Below are 27,908 nucleotides of genomic sequence, written 5' to 3'. Positions count from 1 at the left end.
CTCAACACTGTCAGGGACCAAGAGGCTGACATCTTTTTTTTTTTTTTTTTTTTATTATTATTATTATTATTATTTTTTAATCTTTGCTCATCCCTTTCTGTGGTGTTTCCTGTTCTGTTTACAAAGTTTTCCCACAGATGCCTATAAGCTTGTCTCTGGTAATGACAGTCGGTGATGATGATGGCCGTCACGTCGCCATCGGGGGTTTTAGCCGTCCCCTCCTGCGTGCAGCTCGCTTCGCTCCGGTCTGGTTTATCCCTCCTTGCACTCCCTCCCTCTGTCAGCATAAATCTCTCATTCACAAATAGAGGCCAAAAGAGGCTCAGCTGATGGAATGAGATTATAATTTTTTTTTTTCTGATTACAAATCAACCTCAGCTTAGATAGGTAGAGAAACATAGCACCACCCCCCTCCCCTCCCCTGCTGCGCTGGGGCTCCTCCCCCTTTGCTGATGTCTCCGCCTTCCTGTGGCCACTGGCCACGCCCCCTCCACCCTCCACCCACCCAGTCCTGTCCCTCACAGCCAGATCCAGGGACAAGCCTCATTCACTGCTGCTGCACAGGTTTTAAAGGAGTGCAGGAGGAGTGACGGAGGAAAAGAAGAGGAGCACGACTGCAGGAGGGAGAAGGAGGCAGGAGTTTGATGTTATTCTAGATTAGAGGGAGAGTCAGGGTGTGAGAGAGAGAGAGAGAGAGAGAGAGAGAGAGAGAGAGAGAGAGAGAGAGAGAAAGAGAGAGAGAGAGCAAGAGAGGACAAGTCTTCAGCAGTGGCACTGACCCATCAGTAGGGAGTTCCTCCAGGGGGGTTATAGAGATTTTTCGGCCGCTTCCTCTCCTCTCCTCTCTGGAGTCAGACCCCCCCACCCGACCCCCTCCCCCCCCTCCGCCCACCACCTTCATTCACCCCCAGGATCTAGAGCCATGGAGCCGCCTGTGTCCAGCGAGGTCGAGGGGGAGCCCAAGGAGAGGAGAAAGATCCAGTTTGCTGTGCCCTCGGCTGCACCCACCAACCTGGACCCCCGGCAAGTGGAGATGGTGAGCAGGCGGCGGGCCGTCACAAGACAAGTCACTCTCTGTAAAGTTGTTGTTTATATACATTTGAAGTGTTTCACAGCTGCGTCCCCCCGTCCCCCTGACCGCTGTCCCATCAGTTAATAGCTGTCTCTATAAGGAATCACATAATGACACCGTCACTGTCTCCACTTCACAACTCTTCTCTCGGCATCTTGCGCGATCGTCAACAGGTTCCTCACTCGGCTCAATGGCACCGTCTGCCGCTCTGTTGAGAAACTATGATGACATTTCCCTCTTTGTGTTTCCTCATGAGATTAGAGTCATGCCGTCTCATCTCATCTTGACCTCTTTAACAATGTAACATTGGCATTATCTTCACAGTTAAGTCTGGTTCTTTTGTTGCAGCACAATAGCCTTGACATTTGACTTTATCGCATCACGGCTATTGCTACTTATTTGTTTGGCCTGTTTGTCATTCTCTATGACCTTTGGGTTTTTATATAAAATCCTTCAGTTCTGCTCTGCCTCGGCAGCGTCTTATGACTGACGGCAGCACAGCTGGCGTCTTTCTGTGAGAGGTTTCGTGCTCATTTATTTTTTTTTATTTTTATGCCAGGACAGCGCTGATCTTTCTTTTTGGCTGCAGTGGCTGGTGACGGTTATTTTAGATAAGTGGGCCAAAGTAGGAGCTGCTTCTGAGAGATCCAGGCCAGTGGCTCAATCCTCCTGAGACCCTGATGAGAGATGGGAAAGCGATGTGGTCGGTGAGAGACAAAGAAGATAAAAGAAATGAACCCTGCACTCACCTGGCAGAGGTCAACCCCTTCGGTGACTGTCCTCATTTCACAACTTACATAAAAATAGATCCCCATGAAAGAGAATGACCTGTGATCGTGCTGAAGAGTTTACCTTTTATCCTGGCTGATCATTACGTATATTGACTCACCCGGCTTTAAACGTGCTTCCCTTGTCACAAAATCAGTCGTGGCGCCTTTGTTGAGTAAAACTCTTGTCTTGAAGTAAGTTTCCTGATCTCATGTTCTCATTTAGATTCTAAGGCTGCCTTACCCTCTGACTTTAATATCTCTTCTGCTCACATTGTGGTCTGATCCTTATTGACTCTTCCAAGAAACCACAGGATGTCAATCTGCCATATGTGAGCTACTATGTACTTCTTTTTGCAGGGAGTGTTGAAGGGGGGGGGTTCTCCCATTTCCTTCTGTGTCCGGTTGGACCTTTATTGCTCAATCACCGTATGGTCAAACAGTGTTCAACTATTTTTAGGCCCAATGTTTGGCTTTCATCCAGCAGCCCCGTGTTGCACCTTCACATAGGTCGTGGTGCACGGCTGTGTGTTACTCAGGGGACCAGACGGCGGCGTGGAGGTGGAGCAGCAGCGCCTAGATAATCAAGACCTCGATGGGTTGTTGACGTGCAGGTGGATGAATGCCGATTGTCACAGTCAAACAATGATAATGCCGCAGGGGAGTCTGGGAAACAGAAAGAGCTTTCGGGAACGGATGTGTTTATGTGTGTTTAAAAGCAGATAGCATCTAGCCGGGGCAGATGGGATTCTCCAGAGACGCGCATATATGTGTGTGTGTGTGTGTGTGTGTGTGTGTGTGTGTGGGCAGGGGTAACAGTTAACGACCCTCATTTCATTTCCTTCCCCTCCCACAGCAATTACTGTTGCCTACAAGTCCGTCTTTGCTAATGAGTTGCAATGACTATACCATTCTTCAGAACACTGTTACACAACCGCCTTGCTGTTTTTTGGTGTTTGTTGTAATTTCCTGGTGGCATTTAAAACCCCAAAACCGCCGTCGACTGAAGCGGCCGGGGCCACGTTACCATGGAGATAGATTGTACAGCTATGTCATTCCCCAACGCTCCCCCACAGTGTGCGTCCGAAAGGGCAACTTTAATGGACGGTTCTCTCCATTCTAAGAGGTTGTTTACATACACGCTGGTATTAAGTTAGTAGATTTATAGTTTGGATTGGAGCTTCGCTTCCATTGTCCTCCCACTCAGTGAAGTGTTGCTCGCTGTGGGGGAAAGCAGCAGCTACTTGTGGAAGTGCCTCCAAGGTGTATGACAATAATAACACCGCACATTATTCACTCGAGGAACGGCTCTCTCCCCTCGGCTGCTGTTGTCGTCCATTTGAACAAGAATTAATCTGTATATAAAAGAGGACGTTCCCCTTCGAGTTTAACTTAGACTTAGACTAAGACTTGCCATCAATGCTTTGCACCACTTTGTCATCCGTAAGTCCACCTACTGCTGTTCATTATTCAGGGATTGTATTGATCCCAGTTGAAATCCTGTCACTTTGTCTTCATGAGTCACAAATAGATTGTATTGTCTTTCTCATTAGTCGTCCTTTCGCGAGCCCCCGGGTGTCCAACCGGGAATCCTCCCGTGGCTGTTGGCTAAATAAGCTCTGCCATGCAACTATTTGAATTTTGCCCACTGAGAAGCCAGGAGAAATTACTGCCATCAACTGAAACAGCGTGCAGAAAGCACATGGCTGTGCTCACATGTCGTCGCACATCATAACCGACTGCATGCTCTGCATGTGAAATGTAGAGTAATGTACACGACGGGAGGAGATCAGGGTCGTTGTGCAGACGCTTCATGTTCTGATTCCATTCCAGTCTGCCTTGTTGTTGGTTCAACAATCAGCCGTCTCGACCGCACGTCGACTCATCCGGGTCATGTTCACGGCGATCCTTTGAATCCACTGGATCCTCAGAGAATTAAAGGGAATACCAGGGTGTATGTTAATCTATATTTGACCAAACGGAGGTTATGCAAGGTGTGATTCAGCCCCCCCCCCCACCCCCCCACCCCCCCACTCACTGTACCCTCATCGTCCCTCTGGCCCCAGCCCACTCTCTGAGTTAAACATCAAACAGCGACCTTTGGTGCAGCGTGTGTTTGTGGGTAAACATTAGCAGTCTGGGGGACTGTCAACATGCACTCCCAGAAAGAACATCTTGTCGGGCGGCGCAAGGCCTGCTGGGAGTGGACAAGACGCCTCTTTCCCTGGTTGTGGGCCGCCAGGAACGTCGTCGTCGCTGTCTGACGCAGTTTTCCAAATGATCTGTCTCGTCGCCTTTGAAAAACGATTATTGTTGCCTTCATGTTCCTTTCATTTGTGGCATTGAGGACTAAATGGTGAGAAAATGATAATAAAAAAATAAAAAAAACCCAAGATGAATTGCCTCACTGGGTCCAGACGTTGTAATTGCGGCGTGGACTCAATCAACGGGCCCCTGTTTTCAGTTGCTGTGTGTTGGTTCCTCCATGCTTTTGACAAGCCAGGCACTTTAATTGCTCGTGAATAATTCTGTGGCACCATGTTCACGGTGTGTATCTGTTGACAGCGGCGCTGCACAAGCTTTCCTTTCACACTCTTTTTCCAGCATCGTCCTGGAACTGTGAAAGTGAAGCCATTTGTTTCCATTGATATATTTCCTTTATGACTGTGAAAGTGATCTCCTCTTACTGATGATACTACCCACACAGCCCGCCATATTCTCCCGGCTCGTGTGTGTGTGTGTGTGTGTGTGTGTGTGTATGTGGAATGTATAAACAGTAAAAAATAAACAAGAAGGAAAAACATAAATATTGAGCATGGGCATAGTGATTTTTCACCTGAGTACAGTGTACACACTGAGCAGAAACGGTCCTGGGGCTTTTTAACGTGATGATGATTTTCCCTCTTTTCGTCAGTCCAAGTCAGGGTGCAAACAGCAGACCGAGCGCATCCCCGGATACGCATTCAATCATTTACTACGCCGCCTCCACTTATTGCTACGAGATGGTGGTTGTGGAGGAGTCGCAGTGCAGCCGAGGCACTTCATCTCTTAACCCTTGACACCGGCGCAAACAACAGCCGTATCTGCGATGAGGGGAGGAGGGGAGGATTAGGTGGGCGACGCAGGCATTCCAGATAAGCAACAGGACGGGAGCCGATCGGAAGCTCCTTGTCGTCAGCAAATGTCGTCACTCGTCGGTATATCGCGGCTTCTGTGCCACTAACTGCATCCTGAAACCCGGGCCGTTTGGCCTTCGCTCCTCCGCTGCCAGATTACTGTCAGGGCCAGCTGTGGCGAGCTGGAGTCGTCCTCCGTCGCCGCACAGCCGCAGGACGGTCACACTGATGCAGGCACAGTGAGGGGGGAGCGCCGAAGCGTGACTCAAAACAAATGGGATTGTTCTCGATCCCTGTTTCATCAACACAGAGACGACATGGCATTTTGTTATTGCTGCTCTGCAGAGTTGTAATCTCTTTTGGACGCAGTGGTTATAGGGCATTTGTTTTTTGTTTTTTTGTTTTTTTTAATGAACAGGGCCACAGCAGGTCATCTTCAGTGTGTAGGAGGGAACGGCCTGGAGTCAAATCACTGTTCCTCGTACAGCTGGTAGAGATGTAAAGCTAATATTTGTAGTTTAAATAGATAACATTGCTGTTCTTTCATATAATTTGAACAACTCTTTGTTGGATCTTTTACCGTAGCGACTATCAGCAGCAACCTTATTCACCATCGGTGCAGGTGTGACGCTGTGGATGACTAACTATCTGCTCTGTCGACCGTTCAAACCCGCCCTTAACCTCTGTAACTACTGAATTCAAGCGTATGAGAAGGAAGTGTGGAATCATCTCTGCCGTTTGTGTGAAAGCTTTGAGTGGCATGTGGCCTGCCCCCCTGCGGTGCGCTGTGGCCCGGCAGGTGGCTTCCTGTCACTCATCACCTGGCGGCTCGTCGTCTGAGCAGCACTGCGATGGCAGACCTTCCCTTCCAACAGTGTCTGCAACAACAGGCCAAACAGCAATCAGCAGCTAATTACAGAAATGCTGGGGGGTACAGTGAGACAGAGGAGGAAGGAGGGGTGGGGTGGGGGTGGAGGTTGCTGAGTATGATATCATTGTGCCACTGGGTGCAGCGTAATTACATTTCCTATTTAGGGGTCATAGAAGAGCCCCTCCAGATGCTACCGGCAACCTGCCTGTTTATTCAGTTAGCTGGTGGGGAGGCCAAATGTCTCTGCAAAGCATCACTGGTGGGAAGTCACAGATTCTCCGACTAATCCAGCACTAATGAAGGATATTTGCGTAGGAAATAAGCCCTTCAGATACACATGCATAGTGTTGGGGTACAGGGAGATGACCCAAAGCATGACTTTTAGCTATGATGTATCCCAAAAGGCGACTGAAAAGCGAGAATTAGAGCAGGAGTTTTAAAAAAATAAGAGAATGAGCAAAAAATGTTTGGGACTAAGGGAAATCCACACAGGGTTGACAATATAACTGCACACAAAATGAAACTTGAGCCTGAATGAACAGAGACGCGGTGAGAGACTCTTGCTAAGCACTTGACAGACGATGAAAAGGAAACACTGCAAAACCATTAAAGGCGATGCAAAATACTAAACAATTAGCAGATTTCTGCTGCCACGTCTTTGACCTTCTGGAAAATTAACAGTGTGTTAACTCGTCTTGGCAGAAGCAGCATTGTCTCGTTACGACTGTATGAATGACGAACGACTGTGCCTAACGTTGGTATTTGATGCGCGATATTTTATTTCACTGCTGTTTGAGTTTTTGCTCGTCGTAGTTTTGCCTAACAGGCTCATTTAAAACTTGACTAAAACAAAAACAAAAAAGATTAATCTGTTAAACCACATACATGAATAATACATATCCCCATTATTGTTTATTTGTTTTCATTTGGATAGTATTTGATGTTGTTTCTAGTTCTGCTTGTGAGTTTCTTCTGGGACTGTAATTCTGACTGGTTTTGGGGATTGCACAGTTGAAGTACTAAAAAATCTGTCCTCTTTAGATAGGTCCTTATTCCAGTGCTAAACTTCTGAGAATTCCATATCAAAGACACTGCAGGCAGTAGGACATGTTGCCATAACCAATGATTAATTGTTTCAGAGCAGGCAGATATCATTTGACTCATTTTCTCATGAATGACATGATTGTCTTTATTCATACAGAAAGAGCTTTTGAAAGCGCAGCTTGATTAGATGCATCCGTAGCACAATACTAATGACTTGAATTGAAAACAACGTTGAACCTGCATCCAGAAGAAAAGTTAGGTTGAATGACTTCGGCTCGCTATTGATCCACATGTTGTGTCACGTTGAAGTGGTGAGGATGTAAAAAGCGTATGACGTAGAATTTACTGCTAAAAGTGTTGTTACTGAAAATATATGAATGCACATAAGAGATCACCTTTTATTCTATAAAGTCTTAACAGAATATTCCTATTAACTTCCCACTACAGCCGATATGATAATGTTATGGACGGTTGTCATACGTTGGCTTTATAAAAAAAAAAAGAGATGCTTCACATAAATGCAGCTCATAGTTGATTGGGATCATTTTCACTTGACTTTATTATCGAATCCATTTATAAATTGCACTTGTGGCCCCATGAGGTTTTGCTCTTTCCTCTCAAAGGCTCAACAGGGGGCTCGACTCAGGGAAGTAAAGGGCCAGCGTTACGACTTTGTTTAATTGAGTTGCTCTTCTGAGTTCAGTGGAGGTAAAGATCGCCACAGCAGAGACGGAATATAGCAATGTGAAACGGAGGGTAACGTTGAGCAGGTTAGAGAGGGGATGTGCTCAAAGAAACCTGGCTAGTATGTGAAAAGATAGTAAAAGACAAATATTTTGGATTCATATAAAGTTGAAATCAAGACTTTACAAGTAACCACAAGTCGCCTTTACAGCTGTTTCTGGTCGACCAATGAGAAAAATATCAACCCTGTTAGTGTTCATGTGATAGAAATGGTTTGATTTTTAAGCTGCCCTGGCTCAGCGCTATACAATAGTCCTAGTTTATCATGTGGTAAGTGAACCCCCCCCCACCCCCTCCCCCGATATAATCTCCAACAACCTGTCTATCGAGTGCATTTACTGCATCATCCACGATGCAATGCACATGCACAAGTGTTCATTCCTGCGTGATGTATTGACTTGCCTGCAGGCAGATGCCGTGGCTACAAATCAATATTGCACGATCCATATCCGTCTATCTGGAGCTCGGTTACATCAGCGAGCGTCCAACTCTGTCACAGAGCCTGCTTGATGGGACGACCCGGTGTAACGGAGAGACGTGCGACACCAGGGGATGGCGGCGAACGGGGAAGAAGAAGATCTGAGCTGTGTGTTGCACAGAGTCCAGGCCGCCTCTCAAGATGCACCAGAGTCAGTGCAGAGTTTTCTTTCTGTCTCGTCCCACAGAGCCTCCAGAGACTCCTACGATCTAGTTTATGGTGTCCTACTGCCGCTGCTTTTAATAGGCCCCGGCCACCAGAGCAGCCGCTCTGAGGAGGGCCTCTGGGGAGCAGATCCATATACTGTCAGCTGATATGCACCCGGGCTGAGTTAGCGAACACACACACACACACACACACACACACACACACACACACACACACACACACACACACACACACACACACACGCACACACACGTGTGTGTGTATGTGCACATTCACAAACATGCAAAGTCAACAGCGACCGGTGACTCACGTAACCAGCACTGAGTAAGGTGCAGAAGTCCTTCCTTTGTCTGAGTGACATAACTCCTGTGTCCCTATTACACTATGACACTACTTATCTTAATTATTGTTTATTGATAATTATTTGCTTAATTATTGTTTATACTGACGGTATATTCGTCTATTTTACCTATTGCTTTTTTTTTTTTAACCCTGCATGCCCCTGTCTTTCCATATTGCTGCTGCTGGAACTGTGAATTTCTCTTGGAGATCATTAAAGTATTTATCTATCTATCTATCTATCTATCTATCTATTTACACTTGACAGAGTTTTCAAACTGAAATGAAGAAAGAAAAAAAAAAGGATTTCAGGGCTCCTGTAAGCAGATCTGAGTTACGCCCTGGACAAGTCAGAAGTCTGTCGTCAGTCAAACACAGGGAGACCACACACATAGTCACACCTTAGTTATAGTCACGGAATAGTCACTTCAACACAAACACCTGTCACAGGCCTTGTCGGGAGAGTATGCAAACTCCACACGGAGAAACTGCCAATTTCAGAGCTGAACCGGTTTTCACTGTGAGTGCTATCCATGACACCATTGGTGATAGTGTGACTGTTGGAATCTACATATGTACACTTTAAATACAGTGGGTGGATGGATGGATGTACAAACACATAGATTTAACCCTTTGTTGGGGCAAGCAGTCACGTTTAGGAACGTCCACATTTCTTCCCGTATCTAACAATGACGGGTGCGATGATATTGAGATTGGTAACACCTCGTATGAGATTTGTGATCAAAGACGACATTTATTCCTTTCACTTCTCATACTCACACCAAACAGCATTTTGTTTGGTCTCTTTAGAGGCAATTTAATGATTTACATTTTAAATGATGCAGCAAATCGCTTCCTACGCTCATGTAGAAATGTATTATTTCAATGTATTATGTCAATCAAGGTAGGCTCCTCCCCTTTGACTCCTCCCACAGTCAGGCAGCTCTGCTCTGGCACATGGCACCACAAGAGGAAGTACTTCCTCCTCTTCCCATAGATGGGCATGTGTGGGCGGAGCCAGTCCAGCTCACACAGACACAGCATATTGTGAATGTAGCTCCTATGATCCAATATGCTAATGGAGGAAAACTCAAGGAAAAGTTGGATTTGGGGAAAAAAAATTTTTATTAAACCTTTTTGGACCAACGAGACCATGTGAAAGTGTTGAAAAGCTGGATACTATGACTCCTCGTGTCTGAATGAATTGGCTTGCCTCACACGATGTAGAGTCAGCGCATGAGTAAAAAGGAGTTCATCCACTTTAGATGAACTGTTACGCTGCGACCCACAAGCCAGTGTTTTCATTTGACAGCGTCCGTCTCTGTGACCCCCAGCGGGAGGCGGCCGCCTCTCCGGTGGCGGCCTGCAGGCCAGCACCTGCAGAGGCCCCGAAAGGCCACGGCGGCCCCACAGTGCGGGTCCGGCACAGCTCCACTGATCCCGCTGCAGCACTCGCTGCCAGCGGCCGAGGGCAGCGAGGGTTTTGAGATTGGGGGCAGGGGGTTTAGAGAAACAGAGGATGGGAGGGGCCACAGAGGATAAAGCGTAGCTGGAGTAATCTCACACGCCGCGCTCCAGTGTCGCCGTAAATGAGGAAGTCACATACAACATTGCGTAACGCGGACGGCGCAGGGCAGGGTGGTTTTAAGGCTGGAAAATTACTAGAATCACAATCTGTGTTTTATGTCATCTGGCAGTGCCAATGTCACACCACGGTGCATGACAGCGACTGACCGCCTGCATCATTTATTGTGAACCTTAGCAGCCAGTGTTTGAGTGTAAACTGTTCAGATGTTATTTGTTAACCTTTGATAAGAGCAAAACAATACAATTCAAAGTCATATTACACGTGGTTCCATTTGTAGATGATGGTATTGTGCGTCTTATTGGAGTCATTTTATTGAGCAAGCTTGGAAACTGGCCAAATGTGCACATATATTGGATTTTATTGGGCTTAAAGTGGGTGTGGCTGGAAATCTGAATTTTACATTCTTGAATTTAATCATTGATTAATCTTGACCGTCAACCCATGTTGGAATCCTCCAATGTATTTGTATTTTATTTTGTGTATTTCCAATTTCCACATAAATTACTTTGATAAACCTGATAAAGTTGTCATATCTTCTATAGCTATAGCTAAAGAAAACCCACTCAGGCTCAGGAGAAACACACAGAAATAACTTCTTGGCCTCTCCTGCCACTTCTCCTAATAGCTTGTATTGAGTGGTGAGAAGTTATGCAAACTCATAATAATAATGTATATACTAATGAGAAAATATAGTAGTAAATCTAACTTTTTATATCAAGGTCACTTTTCAGTCATAGTTGAGGAAAATGTAAGTTTTGATGAAGAGACACCAGCGTTCTAATTGAACAGGTTAAAGAAAATGTGCCAACAAGTTTCATTTTAAAGAAGCGATGTTTGACTCCCCGGTTTTTCTGTGTGACACTTTATTGAAGAAAACCACTTTGAGAATCAATAAACTGACCAGATAATCTGAGAATGTTTGCTTTCATTTTTTTTATTTTGAACTTTACCTTTAAATGTTAAATGAAATCGATAAAATAATCTACTAGAACTTTTTGCATAACATATTTATGTTGATCAAGCAAGACTGTTATTAAACTACTTACTTATTTTTTTCTTGACATGAAAATTAACATCTTAGTGAAGTGTTTTTCCATCTGTACAAACTGGAATATGTTTGACAGATTGTTCATCGTCTATCTTCCACTAATACAGCGATGTCTTTGTATATCTTCATTCTATCCATCTGCGGCTCTTGAACACTGATGGATTATGGGTTTTGTAGAATTTGGTGTTTAGATATACAAATAACAAGATTGTTTGTTGTTGTGTGGGTGAAAATAATAAGATTGTCTCACATTATTTAAATTATTCATGTTGTGGGAGAGAAAGACAATCAATATTTTTCACTCCAATACTAGATCTATCTGTATAAAGACATTATTTGTTATACTATTATTATTATTATTAGTAGTAGTACTACTAGTGGTAGTAGTAATATACAATCATATATAATTGTATTATTTAATATTTTCTTGTTGACTTTACAGATTCAGTCTCTTCTCAGATGTATTTTTCAGTGTACCCGGTTTATGTCATTGGCTACTTCATCTTGTGTTTTTCATTTCTTGATTTGTTGCTGCAGATTGTTTCAGATGAACCGGCCGGGATATTTAAAACATTTTTATTTCGTCTTCCGTATCTTGTTAATCACGTGTTGTGTGGACTTGTAATCACCAAGAAATTGGACGCATTTGAATATCGGTGAACGATGCGGCGGGTTTCCTCCTTTAATTGCCGTCATTCCACAGGACTCGGTCATGATGAGCTCAGTGTGAACCTCCTTCAGCTTCCTCATGTGGCTGAGGAGCAGGTGTCAGGCAGGCAGAGACAGCAGGGGGGTCCCCCCCCCCCCCCCCCCCCACACACACACACACACACACACACACCTTGCCAGGCGAGGTCACAGGAAGCATGGTTGACGACCGCTGCCACTGAAATCAGCCTGAGGCCGGCGACACCAACAGGACGCAAAGGTCATCAAGCTGGAGGATAATAACAAGATTGAAGTCGTGACGCTGTCTGGTGATGAAAAAGGGGAGGAAGCGGAGTGTTTGAGGGCGACATCAACTGTCAAGGAGAATGACGGCTGTGTGTGGGATGTAAACAGGATGGAGGAAGCCGGGGATCAAGTGAGATGTGGAAACGGGAGGCAGACAGACAGCGCGAGTTGATCCAGGGGAGACCGGGAAGCCGGAAAGTTGCGTGATGGGATTAAAATGTGCATCTGGTGTCATAAATAAGAATGAAATCCACGCCTGATTACTCTGCCTATACGCCGTCGAATTTGACGGCGGCAGATTTCCACCGGCACGCCCGGCGAGCCTCTGCTTTGGCAACAGAGGCGCCTGCCCGTGATGACGCACGGCGGCAAAGGGAAACAAACACCGGCGCTCAAACCCCCTCCGTATGGAGCCGTTTGACACAAAATAGACCCAGGATGCTTCGCGCTCCTCCCATGATGCTTTGTGGTAAACAGCAGCGAGACGGTTCACGTCATGGCCAAGGTTGGCTCCTTCCACAGAGGACAGTTCTCTCTCTGTTTCACTGCTTTGATTCAATGTGCACCTAAATTCTGGCTGGGTTTAGAACCGTAAGCTTTACCTTTAATCTGGAAGTGACCCTGAACTTATGCAGTAGCTTCCTGGACAGATTTATACCTTCTCTGCCTTTGTGCTTGAAGATCACCAGGATCTGTTTATGATCTACATCCAGTGTGTACAGGGGATTCTATCGGTTCTCCAAAGGTGATTTTTTTATTTTATTTTATTGTAAATAACTAATGGGGTCCATAGACAATTAAAAGCATAACTCTTGTGTCAGTTGAAACATTCTAATTTACAATATATGGTAATTCCTTATACGTCGTGTCAAAGCGCGTCAAGATTTTGATCAATAAATGACCTCACATAATATAGAAAGTTAAATGTGTCCTTAATTTAATAATTTAATAAAATTCAATTTAATAAAAACAATAATTTTGCCTTCCATCTATAATTTTTTTCAATAACTAACTTCAATAACGCCTCTTGGAAAACCCCCACTCACACTTTTACCTCGTGAAATGATGTATTTTGTAACTGTTCCAAATTTTAAGTGTAATTTTATGAAATTAGTGAATCTCTGGCCATGTTTACTTGGCCTCTCAAAAATGCTCAGTCATGTTTCTGACCCGTTGCCAATTAGAATGTTTCCAAAACCACGTGTTTTCTTCACCTAAAACTTGTTTTTCCAGCATTTTCTCACTCTGTCATTTCATGCTGTTTGTTGAAGACTCGCATGTTTTCTCTATTTAAGATATTTATGCAAAGAACGAACTCATTTTCTGAGCAACGGCCTGAAAAGCTGGTTTGAATCAAACAAAATTGCTGCCACATGGAGAAGAGAGACTGTTTGACTCCTTTTCACATTACGTATTTACCACTTTTAGGAATCTGCACTGAGTGTGTGACGGCAAAACACAATTAAATCTGTATCACTTTACTAAATTCAGACTCATGTTTTGTCACCGCGGCTTGAAATAAATAAGGTTGGTCTCCAGCTATCGTCAGATCAGTTGGTAATTAAGTTTATTTCATCAGTCAATTGACATATAGGCGCTTTATTTAAGGCGGAGGAAGAGGCAGTCGGTAAAGGGTGTTATTAACCCCGCTCGCGCTGAGAGACGGACGTTTACTCACACACACACGTTTGCATTGGGATAACCAAATTATGGGTGGAAGCAGCAGTAGGGGAGATAACCGACGCATTCAACAGAAAGAACAAGCAAAGCCCACACAGTAATGACGTAAACCTGGAGCTGAACCTCTCACACATGGTGTTTCTGAGCTCTAAACCCGGCTGGTGCTTGCTTTAAGTCTGCGCGGGGCCAGAGTTTGATACTGTTAATGACGTTTCTGTACGAACACACAACTGTGCATTTGTTCCTCGGGACACAGACGTCACTGTTCAAAGTGGCTTGTGCTGTTAGTGTAATGTCAGTGTACAGTTTGTCTCACCTGGGAGCCTCTATGGAGCACTGTACCGTCTGGATGCATTTTCTACCAGGGTTGGTGTATGTATATATATATATATATATATATATATATATATATATATATATATATATATATATATATGGGGGACACATGTTACGTGTCATTGGTCTCACTTCGGTTGGAAAACTTTACATAACAGGAAGTTTCCGCATTGACTCTTTTGCTGCCCTACTGACTTAGGAATACGTTCTGACCGGGCCGCCATCGAGCCGTTGACCCGCCAGCCAATCGCGGCGGGTCAACGCGGCTAATGAAGTCAGTGAGGGTCCAGCATGACCTTAATTATGATGCTTAATTATTCATTCATTTATAACCAGGCTTCTCTGTTATTGTGCTGGTGCGTGCATAGATCCGACGCAGGAGGCCGACGCCGGCGACGCTGTTCAGGGTAGCGGACCAGACGTCGCCCGAGGACGATCAGTCCACACATCAGGTAAAGGTGAAGTCAACACTCTTTCTTCTGCTAAGTGTCTCTTTCCTCATCCGACCCTGAAAGACTCCGTCCCACCGATCCAAGTAAGAAATCAACCGAATGATACAGTACTTCCTTCTGCCTTTCATTGACTGCACCGATCGGCCATCACATTATGACCAATGAGGGGTGAAGATAGTGATGCTTTTCTTCATCAAACAAGCTATTCCAAGGACAATTCCTCGAACTGTCCGAAATTAAAACTATGCATCGTAGTGCATGTGTATGGAGTACAAAGGGAACCTATACAATGTCATGTAGGTGGTCATAATGTTACGGCGGATCATTTTATGTTCCCTGCTCATTGTGCATTCGACCAGAATTCAAATCCAAGAACATTCATTTTAAGATTTATTGAACTTTAAGATTAATCTTCAACTTTAAAATACATTATGAAAAGTGGATCTCTTCAACGCTTTGTCAGATCCTAAAAATTGAATGTGCCAATAGGATTTATTGGTGTTTCTGCCTATATGTTACCAATAAAGGCTGTTTCAACACTACACAAAAAAAAGACAATATTAACCTGAATTATAAGGGAAATATCTTGGGTTTGAATGTCTGTTTATGTCAGCATCATAAACCACATTATTATACTTTCTACAGCATGTAAAGCACTGTGCATTTGGCTCTTTTGTGAATTTTGCTTGATGTGAAATTCAAAAAGTTAAGTTATGTGAAGCACTTTATGCACGCGAGGCCCTTTAATGTGCTTCACATCATTTAATTACAAAAGAAAAATGAAACTCTCCACAATCACAAGTCAAGGGTTGTTATTCTTACTCTCTCGTCTGCAGGAATGACCTGATAGATTAATAATGCGTGATGACGAATGACCACTGCTGCCTCAAGCATTAAAGTAGTTCAGTAGTTTGACACTAACACACATAAGAGTTATACGGACTAAAAACCCGATTTACCGCCACCCAAAAGAGAGTTTCCACCCTTTGAGATATTTGACACACTAATGAATCGTACCGGTTGTGTGTAGGTGATCATTAAGGCGTAAGTATGAGAGAAAATCAGGACTAACGTCTCTGTCTTGATGCCTCAGTGGGTCGTGGGGGAAAATGGAGTCCTCAAACCAAAACGGGTCAATCCAAACGTGTACCAGCCTCCATCGCTCAGAGGTGAGTACCACCTGTTCTGCAGGTGGCGGTTGAGTGTGCTGTAATTCATCCCTTGTGTGTAAGCCCTCTTCTTGTTTTACCGTGCTTCGCCGCATTCAATCTCATCCCATTCTTTTCTGATGATTGCCGACAAAGCAGAAACAAAATGCATGTGACAGATGGGGAGATGTGCAGTAAAAGGCTTTTTTTCTTTCCGCTCTGCATGCACGTTTATGATGCGCATTGGGGTGTGTGTGTGTGTGTGTGTGTGTGTGTGTGTGTGTGTGTGTGTGTGTGTGTGTGTGTGTGTGTGTGTGTGTGTGTGTGTGTGTGTGTGTGTGTGTGTAGAGAAAAGGGGAGAAAGAGGGAGATTAGAGTGTGACAGCTGTGAGACATTGAGTGTGAGTCGAGGAAAGTCTGGATCATCCAGGATTACAGGACAGTTGTGTATACAGCTGTGCCGCGTGCGCACACGCCGACATGAACACACGTATAGGCCCGGAGGAAACGCATACGTGTGTTTTGTTACGGTGCAAGGAATTGATACACACAAGCTCTTTGGGGTGTCACATGTCGAGTGGTGATATAATAAAGCCTGCGTCAGAAATCTGCCATCACAGAGGGAGGGATGGAGAGAGAGAGAGAGAGAGAGAGAGAGAGAGAGAGAGAGAGAGAGAGAGAGAGAGAGAGAGAGAGAGAGAGAGAGAGAGAGAGAATGCTAACTCAGGAACATTTCTGGTTGCATAACATACCTTAAGCTTGAGAGAGAGAGGGACAGAGAGAGAGAGAGAGAGAGAGAGAGAGAGAGAGAGATGAGTCCTACTTCAGATAGAACTACATTGTATGTCTGAGGGTGTGAGCGGATGAAAGAGCGAGAGAAGCCAAGGTGACCTGGAGGAAGTGAGACAACATCACAAAAAGAGCGGACGGGGAGGGAGGGAGGGAGGGAGGGAGGGAGGGAGGGAGAGAGTGAGTCAGTACTGCCAGGAGAGAGTGCATTCGAGGAAAGACAAATATACAAACAAGCAGATGGGCGAACAGGGGGAGAGGAGGGATGCAAAACAACAGTGGAGTGTCTCCTATTAAATAAAAAAAACAACAAAAAAACAAGTGTGGGATAGTGTTTAGTAGCCGTCTGTCTGTCTGTGTATGTGTTTGACTGGCTTCCTGCCTGCCTGGCATGCTTTCCAAATCTCCTGTGAGGCTCGATAAAAACTGACAGTGTTGGAGCGTGGTAAAACCAAAACAACATATCCCTCTATCCTTGTGTCTGTGTCCTTGTGTCTGTGTCCTTGTGTCTGTGTGGTGTTTGTGTGTATGTGTGTTGTGTGTTACCTGTGTGTAGCTGTGCAGAAGATGGCTGAGGCGCATATGCAGCACCTCGGTGTCTACCCTCCTATGGAAGACCCTTGTGAAGGGGAGGAGGAGGAGGGGGAGGAGGAGGAGGAGGAGGGGGAGGAGGAGGCATCTCCCTCCAAAGCTTCTGGTGAGAGGGGATCTCTCTGTTGGACTGGCTGGCAACAGCAGTACAAGTAACAAAACACCATTTTTAAAGGACCAATACACTTTGACCCAGTTTAAAAAAAGAATCCCTGAAAACACAACTGATGACTCAGGTTGGGTGTTTAAATTTTTGTATGTACATGACATAGCAGGCGCTGAAAGTGAGTTTATTCACCATCATCACGTGAAATGTTGCTGATTTTAAGGCCCCGTTTACACGACAACGTTTCACGTGACAAAAGGGGAGTGTGTTTACGCTGCAGCAGCAGACACACCGACAACGATGTCGTTGCTATGCCGGGCTACTGGGGGGTGCTGTCGCTTGTTTTAGTAATGAAACCACACGTACTTGTGTGCGGAAAACAATACGCTATAAATGTGAAAAGAAATCGAGAACCCGACATCCGTATGGACTGACGATGAATCGGATGCTATCAAGTATAAAAACTACTGATAGGGACGATTGAACGAGAATACGGACCGCGAGTCAAACCACTACGGTCCGCCATGTTTGTTTACAGGCGTATGAGCAGAAGGAACTATTTTCAAGGGATTTTCAAGGGTTTATCAACTTCATCTCAAAGAAAACCAGTTCTTCATTTCAAGGTTTTAATATTAGAAATTATATTTAAAAAAAAATGTTATTGTGAAAAACACAGAAAAGTCCTGAATCCAAATTTTGTTTCGAAGAGAAATTTAAGAGAAGTTTATTTTCCCGGAATAAATATTTACAATGTGAACTTTCCTTTCAGGTTTGACAGAACTCCTCTCTGTTAACCCTGTAGGCTGTTTGTGCTCTCTTGTTTTTTCTTGCTAAAAGATCTCTATTCCTCCATGACACAGGAAGACAAAAGTTTTCAAAAGTTGTTCAAAGTGGAAAAAACTAAACGTATTCAATCAGAGTATAAATCATTTCAAGGTAATGAATTTTCCTGAATGTGCAATGTCAGAGCCAAAGATTGCTGGAAAATACTGTTTGATGGTAATTTATTTGTTATTTAAGATTAAGTAAAAGCACAAAAAGTGAACATGCAAAATCCACACAGAAAGGAACACCAAACCCGATCTGAACTTAAACCAAGTAGTGGAGAAACTCCACCATGTGTAACTAGAAACTGAATTCAAATACTGATTTCAATTCAGTCTGCCATCCTACTTCTCCTCACTTCATAACCCCTTTCCCACTGTTTGACTTACTCGTCTAAACATTGGCACTAATATCCACTCCACAAAAAGAAAACAAAAATAGAACACAAGTCTAATGGAACCAACCCTTTCTCCATGTAATCTCCTTTATCTCACATTACAATGAAGGCATTTCAATCAGATTTGATGTTGCTCTGAGTAAATCCCTTTGTGTAAACCTGCTGAAAGACAAAGTACCCAAACCGGATGGTAAAATATACTGATCAGCTCCCGTGTTCAACAAACAGATTATGATTAATTGGCTGTAACACGGACCATGGACAGCATTATTATTATTATTATTATTATTATTATTATTATTATTATTATTATTATTATTATTATTATTATTATATTTTATGAAGTGACTTAGTGCACAATACATTCCGGGTAGTAAACAGACAAACTGGTCTGAAGACTTTACATCGCGGTTGTTTGTAGCTGCCCATTAGCCACGGGCTAACTAGCCTAGCCACCACAGGCTAACTAGCCTAGCCACCACGGGCTAAAGTGGCTGGAGTTCCAGTTTCGGTCCGGACCAATCAACGAGCCGTGTTTCTTCTTTACTTCCTCTCTGGTCAGTGTTTGTTTCAGGCGACAGCGCCCCCTAACCAGCAGCCCGGGTAATTCGGGTTCGGTTGGATCTCAAAAGTTAATGTGAACCCCAGCGAACCAAATGAAGGGGTGAAAGTTCACGACTCCCGTCCTCCCAAGTGAACCGAATCCCGGACTATACAGCAACGTGAAAGGCCACTTAGACACATTTTATTCATCATTTTAACTTTTATAAACAAAAACATTTAATCATAATCCTAATTAATTAAAGTAATTCTCTCATACTGTTTTGCTTCTGAGTGATTAAAGCATCAATGTGTATCTGAAGGGGATTCTAATGTATTAAAAAAAAATTATATTTCTTTCCTGCTGTCCAGTCACGCTGATTTATTTAGCAATTGTGGTGAGAAACATTGAGAAACCAACACTGAAACGTGTCACTTAGAATTGAAACTAAAGATTTTCTTTATCAGCCAGTGATGACATCTTTTCTGCGCAAAGGTCAAAGGTGGAGTGAAGCAGTCTTACTGGCTTGTCACAGTCCCGGTACTTCCTGCTCAAACAGGTCTTTCTGTCTCCAGACTGACCTCCACATGCACTGTGATCCAAACACACTAACAACAGGTGTCCAAAAGGCACCGCGAGCTGAACCCTAACCCCCAACCCCCCCTGTCCTCCTCTGACTCCAGTGTCCGTCCCCACAGATCACCAGGAGACGGCGACCGCCGAGCAGCCAGACAAGCTGTCCAGCGTAAAGGAGACGGCCAAGCAGATCCAAGCGGCGGAGGAGGACGAGGACGAGGAGGATGAGGAGGATGAGGAGGATGAGGAGGATGATGAGGATGGAGGGCAGCAAACCAGTGGGACCCACAGAGGAGAACAGCCGGGGGTGTAACTGAGAGGGAGGGGGGGTCGCGGGGCGAGAAAACGTTTGGAAGGGAAGATACGGGGAGAGCGGCTGTGTTTTAGCAAAATCTGAAGTATACTCAGAGAAGTGACGGAGCGGGAGTAACGTGACGGTTGATTTTTGAACATGTGAAGTCTGAGTGAAACGAGAGCTGCTGGAGCCATAAGATGCTGTCGCGAAATCAAAGATTTCTGTGCTACTTCACCTCTAAAAGGGGGTCACGAGGATTTAAAAAGAGACAGAGAGGTCGTTTGTGTCCGACTCGGCCCTTATGAGCAGGTGAGGAGTGACCGTATAGAGAGCAGGCTGCAGACGCCACTCTGGCCCTCAGTGTCCCTTTGTCTATAACGGAGGTCCGGGGGGCCAAGGTCAGCTTGACCTCGGAACCCTGGCAGACCGGATCACCCTTTACTTTTATCTGCACAAAACTTTAAAAACCAAACGGGGGTTGGGGGGGGGGTCAAATGGCAAAGAAACACAACGACTTTATATAAATGTAAAGGCACCTGTAGGACTTTGACTGTGTTTCCTCATCGTTCAGAAACCTTTAGTCTACTGACCTGCAGCATCTGTCGTGTTTGTATGTGGCGCCATCTGCTGGTGAAAGTTCAGTGTGAGGGGTTTAAAGTGCTACTCCAGCCCCGTTGACTTTGATCAAGTATTTCATATTGTAGCTTCTGGTGCGTTCAAGGAGAAATGAAGGGTGGGGGAAAAAAAAAAGTACAATCCCTTGTGGGGTTCCTGAAATCTTTGAAGCGCGGGAATTTCCTACTTCTGATGATGTTTGCTTTAGAAAGCTCTGAAAAGCAAATGCAATAGCTCTGCTTTTTGCATGGGAAGTCATATTTCATGAACTCATTTTCTGTGTTAAACTGACTTTAGTGGCGTTTAATTGACAATACCAATGAAAACAAAAATGTTCACAAGTGTCAAAGCAACATTTGTCAGTAATATCGATTTAACATACTTTTTTTCTGTCCATTTATCTGATTGGGGACGTGAATGTCCCAACTTTCTAAATTCCCATTTTCATGAATGCACCATTTAACCTCTTGGAAACCACAAAAACTTTAATCAGACATTTTAGTAATATAACTTACTTTCTTTTCTTATCTATATTCTCTTTTTTTTTTTAACCAATCATGTCTTGTCTTAAGAATTAAATGCTTAAAATATTTGGCTTGGAGTATCACTTTATAACCCCATGCATAATTCAATAATGTACACCAAAAAAAAGTTTGTTTTTAAGTTTATGATCTCAGTGATTCTGTGTACATTTCACTCCTTTTGGATTTCAGTGCGGGCCTTTCGTGATTTGATTATATTTCAGATAAATGGTTAAAAGTCGACGCTACCTCCACACTTTTTAATCACATCAAAATAAAAAATAAAAAAGAAGCTTAATCTCTCAATCTTTTTCCACAACTAAATTGGCATTTCTCTTTGCTCACAGTGCTTTGTACATTGACACTTTTATAATGTCTCCTTTTTAATTGTTCCCTCATGATGTGTAAGTCATGAGTATGTTTGTTAGAGCTATTTTTCTAATCTAAAGTCCAGAGTCCTGCTTTTACTGCCACACACACACACACACACACACACACACACACACACACACACACACACACACACACACACACACACACACACACACACACACACACACACACAGGTCCGCCATCCAGGCTGCAGCACTGACGACTGACTGATGTTTGGGCCAAAAACTTTATTCCAGCCACTTTTCCAGTCTCTTTTCTACAAATCCACAACAATACATGCTTTTGGTCGGCCTCTGTCTCGATTAATTTCACAATTTGAATAAAAGTTAAAAGAAGGAAAAAAGAAGAAGAAGCATAACTTAAGGTTTCCAAGCTGTGCCACAGAATGAATAAATGTCACTGTTTGTAAATATAAAACTTTGTGAGCTTTTTAACTCCTCTGGCCTGCGCACAGTGTGGGACGACAGGATGAGCGGGTCACTTGTGGCGAGTCCCGGGTCTCTGACCCGCCGTCCGTCCACCGCCTCCTCTCTGCTCCCAGGTCAGAAGAAAACAGCCATGTGTGAACTCTCGCTATTACTTTTGTTCTCTCACGTTCCATTCTCTTCTTTCTCCATGTGATGTGGTTGTTTTAAAAGTGAGCAACTATGTAATATCAGAATAAACTTTTTTTTTTTTTTCTGTTTGTCCGTTCACCCTGACTGTTCCTTATTGAGCTTGTGGTTTACGGTTATCGTACTTTGTGCAGTTGAGGAAAAACAAATGAGCAGAAATAAATAGATAAATATCTATATACACATTAAATTTGAAATGACATACAGCCTTCTTTATTAGCTGGGATGGCCACATCACGAATAAAGTCAATCCAGACCTCAGAGGCCTCATTTCTTTTAAATTAGACAGGGAGGTTGTTCAAAGTTCAGCTTTTTTTAATTTGGAAAAGCAAAAAAGAGAAAGGAAAGGGAAAAGAGAAAAAGAAAACAAATAAAAAAAGAGGACAAATATTTGTTGTCATTGCTCAAACTGCTCAAACAACTGGAGCCACACAGCAGCTGTCAACAGTGAAATGCTAAAGCGGGAAAGTCCATGAAATAAAAGAAAACATTTCTATAAATGGCCACAAAAGCTAAAAATGAATGCAACCTCAGTTTTTGTATGTATAGCTTTTTTTTTTTTAAACTTAATTTCAGATCATTTGCATATTGTCCTGCTCCAGACGAATTGTATTTGTCGTAAAATCCTGAAAACAGCTTTTTGTTCATAAAGGTTACAGACCTCAGATCCAGTGGTAGAAACTACAAATAGAAAGCATCAAAGAGTGTCAGGTGTTCAACAAGCTCAATGTCCACGTACAGGTACATCTTACGTACAGGTACATCTTATATATATAAATGCAGTATATTGTGAAAAAATTGAATATTTTTTGTCAGTCATTTCAAATACAGAAACTCATATATATATGTATATATATCGTCATTAAATATAGATTGGAATATTTCAAGCCTTTGTTTCTTGTCATTTTGATGGTGATAGCTTACATATAATGAAAAGCCAAAATGCAGTTTCTTAGCAAATTACAATATCACACAATCAAAAAAGGATGCTTTGAGCACAAATGTGGGGCTTCTGAAAATTATGCTCTTTTTCATTCATTCAATACTTGGTCAGGCCGCCTCATGCATGAATTTTGCATTTCATTTGTAAATCAAGGCCCTATATTGTAGAGCACACATCCAGTTCCTGTTCACTCTGGGATTGAGTTTAAACTCAAACCATTTCTTTTCCTACTGTCAATCTCTTCTCTGACCAAACAGGATGAACACTCTGGTCAAGCCAACTGTCTCTCATTCTGGTTAAGTGAAGCCAACCCCTCCTACATGTGTATGTAGTACAGTATGTAAAGTCAAGCTTCTGGTTATCAAATTAAAAGGAAGCTGGTAGCTGTTGATTAGAAACAAACAAATACATTTTATTTTTTTTAAATGTACTATAGAATTACAGCCATCAAAAGCTATTAAGAGAGGTGTGTGTCATAACCAGCCATTATGGTCATAAAAATGCATTTTAGTTATACGCGCCTTTCACAAAAGTTAAAAACAACATAAACATAGACCCTTGTTGACATTCGGTGAACCCAACAGCAGCAACGTGTGGAGAAAAAAAAAAGTCATGCCAGTGGGACGATGTGAGCAGCAACTGGCCCGGCAGAGTGAGGAACGAAGGAACGAAGGTAAAGGTGAGAGAAGAAGCTCCAGCCTCATGTTTGAACACAGTTCATGGTGTGTCTGCACTCAGGTGGTTGGTTGGAAGCTCCAAACACCTGTGACATAAAGAAAAGAGGGAGGGAGGGAGGAGGAGCACATCTGGAGCACATCTGACCAGTGCATTGACTCAAAAGTTTCCCAGAAGCTGTTCGTGTGGTTCGTTTTGCAGGATTTGGAAAATGATTTGGACCCAGAAGTTCTGGATTTTCACCGTGTTGCTGGCAGGTAAGAGACGACGAACAGGGAGTGTGAAAACCATGTTGTTGTTGTTGTTTTTTTACATAGTGCAAGGACTCTTTTCTTGCATATGTTTTGGTATTTTTATAACCTAAGTTGATGGAGTTTGTTTAAGCTCTAAAAATGTTTGTGGCAAAATACTCTATTTCAATCTTAATAAGCGTTAAAGGTTCAGATATTACTATTCATGGATGATGACTTTTTGACAATTACACATGTATTTCATATCATAATTGATTTATCATTGTGTCTAGAGTGTCAAAATAAAAGTATTATTTGTTAAAAAAGTAAGAGGACTTTGTTGCCTAGTAATTTCAAGAAGATCTGAGTGGAGTATGATGTTTAATTTGTGTTTTAGTTACAATGTTGAGATGTTCAAATGATAAAATATAAGAGAAGAAGAAGCATCTAGCTGATATTGTACACAGAATAAAAGTCCAAAAAGCTTTATTTCAGAACTGTTGATCAAAATTGGACTAGACGGGGGGTTATTCAGTAAAGTAATGGTCTTTAGGTCTTCATCAATCCTCAGGTTGTGTCGACATGTTCATACACGGAAACTATTTAACATCAAGGAAGTTAAAAAAAAAAAAAAAAAAACGGTTAGAAAAAAGTTCTTCCAGTAAAAGTCTTGAAGTGATTATTGAAACAAAACAACATCTTTCTTTGTGAGGACAGCGGATTAAAAAATGGGGGGAAAAATCTATTACCACAGCAGAAAAATCTTGTTTTTTATTTAAAATCAATCAAATCAGCAAACCATCAAAGGGTTTCTGTTCATCTTCTCTGACACTAATTTAACCACTGAGATCTGATTTATGTGATTTATCTATTAGGCCAAACTGTTTTCCTCTCTGATCGTCAAATAGGCCAGAATGAAAGATGCATCCAGGGTTTTGATCAGTTGATTGTTTTTTTCCTCAAACCTGTGCAGTTTTGTCTCACGCTGGTTCCATCAATGTGAACATCAGACAAGGCAAATACGAGGAACTCAAGGGTTCCAGTGCGACGCTGCACTGCAGTTTTCAATTCAGAACCGTTCCAGGCATTGCAATCATCTCATGGTCTGCTGTGGGCACACAGCCTAGTGATCAGGAGGTCAGTATCTCGCTGCTACTTTAGTTTATCTTCCATTTTATCTTTGTTTGTTTTTTAAACACACATTAACAGAAATGAGGCAAGGAGGGAACGAAGCCCGTTGGGTCTACCTCTCCATCTGTGTAATATCATTGTGGATATTCTTTCCAACAGGTCTTGATCCTCACCCACTACTACCCAGGGAAAATCACTGACATTAGATCGGAGTATGAAGGCAGAGTTGCCCTGGATGTGGACGTCTTGAGGGGAAGGGCGAATTTAAGACTGTCCTCTGTCACGGCAGCAGACGACAAGATATACAAGTGTCACGTTCAGGTCCCACAAGACGATGAGGGAAAGCTTGCTGACACCACTCGCTTGGTGGTCAATGGTAATTCAATACGTTTCCTTGTATTGGTCCCTTTAGGGATCTTCTTGGGAGTGAGGGAGTATAAATGACCTTATGCTGAGATGAGGGGCATGTACCTGCGGTAAAACATGCCTTGTTAGAGCTCCATATGTAACCGAATTATATGGGATATAATGTAATAAAACCTGAAATGTAATAAACGGTCGATAGTCGCAAATGTAGTTTAAGCAATGTAATAAAACCCAAAATGTAAGAACTGGTCAATAATCTAATAAGATATTACAAGAATTTCAATGTGTTTTTAATATGTTTAATGATTATACATTATTTTATATTGATGATTGGAGAAATAGATAACAGATTATAGAGAACAGGAGACTAATAATGACTTGGGCATGTTTTGTTTATAGATATATGTATAAACAAATAGTCCAAACTTTTAAGACTCATTCGTTCAGTGTTATTCAAGTTGAAGCAGTTCAAGTTCAAGTCTAAACCATAAATCATTGACTCACTTTATGATGTTAAAATATTAGTACACTATTCGGGGGGAAATATTTTGCCTGCCCCATAAAGTAATATTAAAAGTTTGTACGTTTGGGGATCAGGGCCTTTTCACATTTGAGGTTTTATAAAAAAATAAAAAAATAAATTCCATTACATACATTATGTTTGCTGAGTCCATTTTGCTCTGCTCATAAACAATTGTAAGGAGTCAATTATCACTTCAGGAAATGTGATCAAACTTTTCATTTCGCTGTCAACTATTAGGAAATCCCTACTCTTTTTCTTTCTAGTGCCCGTGTCTGAACCAGTGTGTGAGATCCAGGGAACGGTGAGGCGAGGCGAGAACATCAATCTGACCTGCACCTCTGAGAAAGGTTCTCCACCGCCCTCGTACGCCTGGGAGAAGTGGGAAAAAACGATGGGATACCGTCGTCAATTCATGCACCCCACAACCACTCAGCGTAAGAACAATTAAAAGTACCTGCACATCGAAAATGTCTCTATTCATGTAAAAGAATGACAGCCATTCTTCAGGCTGTTTTAAGTGTTTTCAGTTGGATTATTTAAAGGTATTCAAAGTGGGATTTAATACTCACAAGTACATCTTTTATTTTTGTTTTAAAACCCATACTTTGGGAAGTAATCCAAGTATTTGTTGACTTACATCATGCAGAAAACAAAATGTGGCTATTTATAGATAAATTTGTCACAGTATCATGTGGAGTTTGACTTGTACTGGGTACCGTCTCATATGACACTGTTTTTGAAGTTTCAAGGGGGAAATTCGAGGATAAATAAAAATCTATTTCTTCGAAATACCTTTTTACTTCTCTGAATTACAAATCTCTGTGACCCTGAACTGAATAAAGCAGCAAGAAGGATGAACGGGTGAATTCCACATCCACACAGTTGTCAAAACTGTTTAAAAAGTAATGGAGCTGGTTTAAATAGCATGTTGCAGTATCGTCAAGCTGCTTTGCTTTTAATGAGCCGCGACCCTACAATGTACTGTTTGTAAACCTAGAAAGCAATAATATCCTGACAGCAAAGACACACGTGTGTTTCTCTTGTAGACGGAGGAGTTCTGTCTCTGTACGACATCTCCAGAGAGACGTCAGGACTCTACACATGCACCTCCCAGAACAAAGTCCGGGCTTCAGTGTGCAAAGTCAATCTCACAGTTCTGCCAGGTAGGAGAAAACTTGACTGAATTCAAAATGGAAGCATCTCGTGAGCAAGTCGTTAAGATATGCATCCCTCCATTAGACTCTCTACAGCCCGGTTTGTTCGGAGCGATTGCTGGAGTCGTTTCTGGAGTCGTTGATGAAGCCTTGACGTCCATTGCTTCTGCTGCCGACAGCGTGATTCTGAGCGACGTGAACCGTGACGGAGGACAAACGCCTACAAGATCACCCAAGTTGGCTCAATGATCCTTCTTTTTCCTGCTTTTGCTGTATAATTCCAGCACCATAACCTTCCTGTTGGGACCAAATGAAACCATTGTATCATCAAGACTTATAAGACAAAGGTTACACAATGACGAAGGTTTCATTGTGGGACTTAGTCTGAAATAGTTCCGACAGGACAAAATCATGTGATCTGTAGAGGTGATGTGAAGTAATAAAAACCTTTCAGATTGTTTCATAGAAGCCGTGATTGAACAATACAAAGATGTTGTATTGCTGTTGGTGGTAATCTTAACATACAGGCGATGTTAATCCTTGTTTAAAAAAAAAAATGTAATTACAGAAACGATTAAAAAAAAATTCTCATACATGTCCAGTTTTCTTTCACACTGCATTGTGTATTATTGTGATGATTCTGTTACAAACACTGATCTCCAACAGGAATACAAACAAATGTATCTCTGGAAATGTCATCAATAATAAACAGTCTGTTCTTATTAATATGAAATACAATAAAATACATTTGATGTCATTGTGAAACGTATGTATGTATGTGTGTGTGTGTGTGTGTGTGTGTGTGTGTGTGTGTGTGT

The 27,908-nt window shown here is 42.8% G+C and overlaps 1 protein-coding gene across 1 annotated transcript; it reads left to right on the top strand.

Moving 5' to 3' along the window:
* Nucleotides 1-546: 546 nt before the first annotated feature.
* On the top strand, nt 547-22,139 carry ppp1r1b (protein phosphatase 1, regulatory (inhibitor) subunit 1B). The gene is made up of 5 exons (XM_080511110.1): nt 547-1,036; nt 14,574-14,663; nt 15,751-15,826; nt 17,151-17,291; nt 19,753-22,139. Exons 1-5 carry the CDS (start codon nt 923-925, stop codon nt 19,941-19,943), a joined length of 612 nt encoding a protein of 203 aa, XP_080367236.1. The 5' UTR covers nt 547-922; the 3' UTR covers nt 19,944-22,139.
* The last annotated feature ends 5,769 nt before the right edge of the window (nt 22,140-27,908 follow it).

The sequence above is a fragment of the Blennius ocellaris genome, assembly GCF_963422515.1.
Source record: "Blennius ocellaris genome assembly, chromosome: 16".
Classification (NCBI taxonomy): domain Eukaryota; kingdom Metazoa; phylum Chordata; class Actinopteri; order Blenniiformes; family Blenniidae; genus Blennius; species Blennius ocellaris.
Note: the sequence above shows the minus strand (reverse complement) of the source record. Positions and strands in the feature narration are given on the sequence as shown.